At 35.1% G+C, this 7,981-nt stretch overlaps 1 protein-coding gene across 1 annotated transcript in view; it reads right to left on the reverse strand.

Annotated features, from left to right (window-relative positions):
* LOC106883723 (dynein beta chain, ciliary) overlaps nucleotides 1–6,576 on the reverse strand; it is a 273,290-nt gene extending 266,714 nt beyond the window's left edge. Inside the window, exons 1-2 of the mRNA XM_052974147.1 lie at nucleotides 6,451–6,576; nucleotides 2,643–2,765 (exon numbers count right to left, since the gene is read on the reverse strand). Coding sequence (XP_052830107.1) covers nucleotides 2,643–2,765; nucleotides 6,451–6,528 — 201 coding nt within the window. The 5' untranslated portion in view covers nucleotides 6,529–6,576. The remainder of the gene's footprint in view (nucleotides 1–2,642; nucleotides 2,766–6,450) is intronic.
* Between the last annotated feature and the right edge of the window lie 1,405 nt (nucleotides 6,577–7,981).

The following is a 7,981-nucleotide window of genomic DNA, read 5'->3' on the forward strand; positions in this document are numbered from 1 at the left end:
GTGTGTGTGTGTGTGTGTGTGTGTGTGTGTGTGTGTGTGTGTGTGTGTGTGTGTGAGTGTGTGTGTGTGTGTCACCACTGCTTGACAACACACATTTATTACAATTGAATATTTTACCAATCATTAGCTGGTTTGTGTGGCTCAAACATAATTTCTTTTCTTGAACTTCACTTGATGAAAGACTGATCAATCCTAACCTTAAAAATTGAGTTTAAATACAAACCATCAATAAATTTATTGACTAAAAGAACAGTTACAAATTCGTTTCCAACCTTTGATCTCTGGATATAGAAATGGATGAAATGTCACTTAGCATTTTTCCCAGCATGCTAATAATACTGTCACCTTGCTACCCTAACTAGCATCTGTAATATCAATATTACCACATATGCTCTTTATATGCTGTAATATTATTACCACATATGCTCTTAAAACTTTTAAGCATCCTAAATTAATACGATCGCAGTAAAAGACAACATTTGTATAACTAACCCTTAAGTATATATAAAGCCCATTAACCTTCTTCCACCTTATCTGTAAATCTTTAAGCATTCTTTTTATTAGCTTTCTTTCTCCTTCTAAGATTACCTTACCTCCTTAGAATCTGGTAGTGTAAAATAAAAGCAGTCTGCATTTTACCATGTGACATCATTTCATCTCTCATAACCATACTGTTTAAGGTCAACGAATATATATTCCAAACTGCTGCTCTAACCACAGAATTTTCCCTTTTGACCAGGGTTTCCTAAGCTGATTTAACTTCTAACACTTGATCAGTTATCTAAATCCAACAGCTCCAAAGTCATTCCTTATGGTACCTGAAATGTTCATAAATATATCAATACCTACCTAACTTATCTGCATACTGACCTCCAATGAGACAAAGATGTAAAGCTTCAATAGTTTAACCTATGTGTTCTATTCCTTGAAGGCCAATCTCAAGACACTGAGATTTACAAAGGAGATGACTAAAGACTGAGATATCTGGTGAATTGCTGTACTCAAGAAAACCCATTCACCACAGCAGAATTGATGTCCATACTGGTGCCACTTAAAAAGCACCCAGTACACTGTGGAGTGGTTGGCATTCGGAGGGGCATCCAGCCAGGACAGACAATGGAGCCTGGTGCAGCCCCTGGCCTTATCAACTCTGGTTAAACCATCCAACCCATGCCAGCATGGAAAGCATGTTAAATAATGATGATGATGATGATGATTTACTAATATATGTATTATATTCTACATTTTTAGACTTACAGCTGAGTGATGAACCATCATTTAAATACATTTTTTACCAATAACATGACTGATAAAAACTATATTGTACACCCAATCTTTACAACACTTATGATTTTTAGCATAACATTGTCCAACTACACTATTACATTCTTTCATGCTCTATATACATATTCACTTTATTATTGCATTTTGGGAGTCCAACATTTTAAAGTCCCTTTGTATGGCGTACAAATGTCTATTCCAATTAGTTCAGATTAGAAAAGAGCAACTGGTTGCAAGGAATTATTTAGCGAGGGGCTGCTTCATCCAGGTTGGATGTACAGGCCCAGTTTTGCTGAGCCATCCCAATTCCACAAACAATACCTGGCAATGTACAGATGGATATCTATAAATAAATATACATGTATATAATCATTGCTAAATGTCCATTTTCCATGCAGGCATGGCTTAGATGGTCTGACAGAAAATAGTAAGCCAAAGAACTGTACCAGGCTGTATTATCTGTTTTGACACAGTTTCAGTGGCATCCATCCCATGTCAACCACTTTATGGAGTATACTGGATGCTTTTTACATGGCATCAACACTGGTGGGAGTCACCTAGTAATTTGCAAGATAAAGATCCCTGGCTGGTCGGGGCAGTAGTATTGAAGGAGGTGGTCTTGTGCCAGGTGAGAGGCTAAAGAGTAATAGAGGGATAGAAAATAGTATCATGCTATACTTGGCTTCTTCAGTAGGAAAAGAAAGGAGAGAAAAGAAAGCTTAGAGTTAGAGAGAAAGATAGAGAGACAGACATAGTGAGAGAGATAGCGACAGACATAACAAGAGAGATGTAGAGATGTGTTGGGACATAGCCTCAAGGTACAGCTAGGGTGAATCTAAGTGGTACAGAGGATTGGGCCGGGGAGATAGAGAGGGGTGTTTCATAAGAGTATGAGGGAAGGTGGTTAGAGACAGAGAAGAGATGACTGTATCAAGTGATGGTAAAAGATATAAGAGTGATTCAGTGGGAGAGAGAGAGAAACAGACAGACAATTGGTAATGCTAAGATTGTATCCTGGGAACTTATGATTGAAACTTTAAATCATCATACTGTGCAGAATATTACTTATGTTACCAATTACAGAAGAGGAGTCACAGAATTGTTTAAGATGGATAAAGTACAAAGATTTTCAATCAACCTAAATGAAAGAGTTGACATTGGACTCTACTAAGGTAGAATGAAACCCATCTTTATCAATAATTAAATTTAATGACATAAAAATCTCTTAGAATATTGCCTCATTTATATCTCTATTAATATGTTAGCTTTAAGTACTTTTAACACATTTCCAATGAATATATGATGGAAAAATATATTTTAAATAAAATGAAATCAAACAAAAGAACAATTTTTTTTCAAACCTGATTAGAAAGCTTTATAAACCTAGTGAAAGAAATCATATTTTTCTCACTAACATATATTTCTTCAATCTCATCTTCAAATCTTTTCACATCTTCATCAACTTCTTTAAGGGCACAAGTAACCTGGAAACAGAAGGATAAAATCCTTTATCAAAATCTTCATTATTATTTCACTCTTATCTTTCTTCAAACTCTTATTGATATCATTATGATCACTAAGACCAGCTCAGCCACCTCCAGTGCATATATATTGACTTACATTCCTATTATCCAGCCACTTTCTCAGTTCACAGTTCATCTATAATGCAAGCAAACATTGCTTATCTAATAAATCATATGCAGTTAATTCCTTTCCTTCTTCCACAGATCTTTCATATTTAGTATCCATGTTCTCATTACAATGCAACATCACAATTCATAAACTTCAGAGAAACTGTGAACATCTCTCCATTCCACTTTTCTACTTTAGCTACTATACTTTTACTTAATTAATCTAGACCAAGGTTAATTAAACCATCTGGGAAACATCTATTAAATATATTAAATTTATCGAGCTATTTGAACTGATCATGAGCTTTGGTTGATGTATGTTCTTCTTGTTAACAATTTCTCTTCATCTAACTCTTCTGAAAATCTTAACCCTTATTAATCACATTCATCATCATCATCATCATGGTCATTTAAAGCTTATTTTCCTGATGCTTGCTTCGTTCAGACAGAATTTGTTGAGGTAGATTTTCTACAACCAGATGCCCTTCTTGTCACCAACCTTCACCTGTTTCCAAGCAATGTAATATTTTTCCCTATCTAGACACATTTTTTTAGATTACTAGAAATGAAAACCCCTGCTCATTTCAAACCATCATGGACTTCTTTCAGTTTCTGTTTACCAAATCCACTCAAAAGGCTTCATTTAGCCTTCAGCTGTAAAATAGATAGTATGAACTCAGTGCAATCAACAGGTACACAAAAGATGTACTAAAATATCTGGCACTGGTGCGGCAGTGTAGTTAAGAAGCTGGCTTCCAAATCATGTGGTCTTGGGTTCAGTCCAACTGCACAGCACTTTGGGCAAAAGCCTTCTACAATAACACTGAACTAATGAGAACCTAGTGTGTAGATTTGCACACAGAAACTGAAAACTGAAAGAAGCTCATCATAGGGGACTTTGTCCTATCTTGCAAGTTATTTGGTAACCCCACTGATGTTGGTGTCATGAAGAAAAGCACCCAATATATTCTGTGACGTAGTTCACATTAGGAAGGGCCTCCAGCCATAGAAACCATACTAAAACAGACAATAGAGCTTGGTATAGCCCTCTGGGTCACCAGCTCTTGTCCAACTATCCAGTCCATGCCAGCATGGAAGACAGACATTTGATGATGGTGATGTGTGTGTATGTGTGTGTACACACATTATATGTGTGTGTGTGTGTGTGTGTGTGTGCGTGTGTGTACTGTTCCATGAAAGTAAAATCAACAAAAATAGTATTCCCTCTGGTGAAAGATAAATATTATTTGATAGACACAAATCATGTTTTTATTTGCTACTAATAGTTTCATATGTTGAGAAATACCTCAAACATATTCATCAGGCATAAACCATGTATCATAATGAACTAAAATATGCATAAACATGTGTGTTTGCATGTACCCTTGTCTTGACATCATGGTTGTAAATGAGGATCACTAACATACAAGCAGTGTTGTTTGTTTCTAGGGTTTTGTGAAAAGCATGCCTTACCATGGGGAAATATTACCTTGCTTGGAAACAGGTGACCATTAGCAACAAAAAGGGTGCTTAGCTGTAGAAACCCTGTCATAACAAATTGTTTGACTCATGTGAGCATAGAAAAGCAGACGTTAAATGATGATGATAATGATGATGATGGTAGTGGTGGTGGTGATGATGATGATGTGGCGGTGACGGTGGTGGTGGTAGTGACGACGACGACAACAATGATGCTGGTGATTATCATTGTCTACAAATATACATGAATATCCAGAAATCCTTCATCTAATTCCATATCTCATCTTAATCGTAGTGAAAGTATAGTACAATAATTTCACATACCTGATATTAATTACATCAATTAGCAATATAAACAGTAGTATACACCTGGCTAGCACAGCTCAAACTAATATTGGTCAGTATATTCCTATTTAACATTTCCCCAACCAGAGTAACAATTATGGTTAACATAGCACCAATCATTGTTACATTCTTGCTTACATAGCAACAGTGGAAATGACAGTCATCTGCATATTTCTTGTTAACAATATTTAGAGTAATAATTTTCAATAAAAATAATTTAATATAATAACATTTAGACCTGAGGTTGGCAAAGTAGAAAGCATTGATACTTGGGTGTCTATGTAGGAGTTTATCCAGGAGTTGATTAACACCAGAGATGATTTTGAGCATTAAAGGTGCTGAATATGAAAGAGTGCAGTAATTTAAGGCTAAAACTAATTAATTTCTAGCAAATAACTAGTATTCACCAAATATGTATTTTACATTAAATACCCCAGCATGGCTGCATGGTAAGAAGTTTGCTTCACATCCATATGGTTTTGGGTTCAGTTCAACTGCGTGGCACATTGGGAAAGTGTCTTTTACTATAGTCTTGGACTGACCAAAGCCTTGTGAGTGGATTTGATAAACAGAAACCGGAATGAGCTTATCGTGTGTGTGTGTGTGTCAGTGTTTGACAACCAGGGTTGGTGTGTTTACATCCCTGTAACTTAGTTGTTTAGTAAAAGAGACTGATGGAATAAGTACCAGGCTTTAAAAAAAAACAAACAAAAATAAGTAGTGGGGTCAAATCATTCAACAACTTATAAATTTTTAAAGCTGGTGTCCCAGCATAGCCAGAGTCTAATGATTGAAACAGGTAAAAGGGATCAGTAAGTCAGAAATGATTCCACAAAGGGGGTCAATAATATATGATGTTTGCCCGCCTGAATACATAGCAGTATTTAGATTTTTTAAAATCATGCTTATATTCCCAATTAAAATAGTGACAAATATAGTTTGAATCATCTGTATTATACTCAAAATAAATAAAGCAACAGGGTAACTATAGTCTACATACACCTCGTTAACAGCAACATTTAACCCTTTGGCATTTATAACAGCCATATCTGGCCCAAATATGCTCTCTGTTTTATATTCAAACTAAGTATACTAATCTGTTTTTTGTGAGATGCCTCACTCACATCTACCCTAGAATGTCATTCCAAGGACATACAATCACATTGCTGAAATTGTGAAGCTATGAGAGAATACATGAATGATTCAAAGCAATGTAAATAAATAAGCATTATATTTGACAGAGTAACAACTCTGTTTAACACAGAGACATTAACGGTACCAGCTAATTATCCTTTCTATTATAGGCACATTGCCAAAATTTTGGAGGTTAGGGGCCAAAATTTTGGAGGTTAAGGGCCTAAATGATTACATCGACCTCAGTGCTCAGTTAGTGCTCATTTCATTGACCCTGAAAGGATGAAAATCAAAGTCAACCTTGGCAGAATTTTAACTCAGAATGAAAATTCAGATGAAATGCTACAAAGCATTTTGTCCAGTGCCATAACGGTTCTTGCTTGTTTGCTTGCTTCATGTTCTTGCTTGATGGGACTGGGGTCATCCCAGATTAGTGGCCTCAGAGATGTCATCATGCATAGAGCCAACTGACCGTCCTATGCCAGCCCCTCTGCATCTTCCAAGGTAACATTGAGCCTCTGGAGATTTTCCAGCTGGCTAATAATAAAAATAAACTAAACAACACTAATATTCTACTCACTTGTTGAGACAGAGATCTTGTTAATGTTAACATCTTCTTATTATACATTATATCGACTGTCTGCTTGATTGATTCCATGTTGATCCGGATCCAGCCAATATCCTTGAAATCAGGAACATCATGAAGTGTTTGTTTTATTTCCTACCAAGAGGAGATTTAAACAACAACAAAAAAATGTCAGTGTTAATATGTCTGTATTTTATTTCAGTATAATAAGTGACTACCTTTAAAACTAAACTCAAATATTAAGTGTTTGACTATTTTATTCAGTAGACTTTTAACTTTACTTTTGATCCCACTTTATAGAATTTCTATTTTTTTTCTGCCTATAAGAGCAGGCATGGTTGCATGGTAAGAAGCTTGTTTCCCAATCACATCATTCAGAGTTCAGTCCCATTGCATGGTACCGTGGGTAAGTGTCTTCTACTATTAGCCTCAAGCTGACCAAAGCCTTGTGAGTGGATTTGGTAGATAGAAACTGAAAGAAGCATATTATATAGATGTATATGCATGTGTGTGTGTGTGTGTGTGTGCGTGCGTGCGTGCATCTTTGTGTGTGTCCCTCCACCACTACTTGGCAACTGGTTCTGGTGTGCTTACATCCCTGTAATTTAGTGGTTCAGCAAAAGAGGCTGATAGAATAAGTACCAGACTTTACAGAAAAATAAGCACTGGGGTAGATGCCCAGCATGGCTGCAGTCTGATGACTGAAGCAAGTAAAAGAGACAAAATATGTGTGTGTGTTATATACATACATATATATATCCAAAACAGTTACAAAGAACATGAGTTAATTATACAGCTTAATTAGTTAGTTAAAACAGCCCTTTTAACTAACTAATTACGTTGTATAATTAACTGTTAAATTAATAGAAAATTTTGAAGATGTGCTAGTCTCCATATTCTTTTGTAATTGTTTTGGATTTATACTCCTGAAAATGATGTCACCAGCCAGAACCTGGAATATACCTGAAAGCTATTATGGTACCCACCTGGATAATTTATCCCTATGTACTCATCGTGTGTATATATATATATATATATAAGGTTAATTGAAAAAGCTCACACACTAGGAAGGAAACTTCTTCCCAAAAAAGTTTAGTAACATTCTGATAAAAGATTTTATAATTTTTTTTTTTAATCTCCTTTACACTTCAAAACTATATTAAGTAATTCTCATATACTTTCAAATATATGCATATATGGGTAATCAAAGCAACTTTTAAAACAATTGAAGGTGATCAAAAGTGAATTCTTTCAAACTGTTCATGCTAAATGGCCTTCATATAAAACCCTTAAATATGAAATATTTTTTACCTGACTCTAATATTTGCTGAGTTATGACCATTTGAAATTTTCAAAAATGTGACTTTTTTTGGTTACTCAATAACTTTGAGAAGTTGTATCTCAGCAACTATTTGAGCTAGAAAGCTCAATTTTTTTTTTAATTTTAAAGCATTTAAATAGATCTACAACTTTTGTTTTGTCTATTTTTACTTATCATATATATATATATATATATATATATATA

Source organism: Octopus bimaculoides, chromosome 17 (genome assembly GCF_001194135.2).
Source record: "Octopus bimaculoides isolate UCB-OBI-ISO-001 chromosome 17, ASM119413v2, whole genome shotgun sequence".
Classification (NCBI taxonomy): domain Eukaryota; kingdom Metazoa; phylum Mollusca; class Cephalopoda; order Octopoda; family Octopodidae; genus Octopus; species Octopus bimaculoides.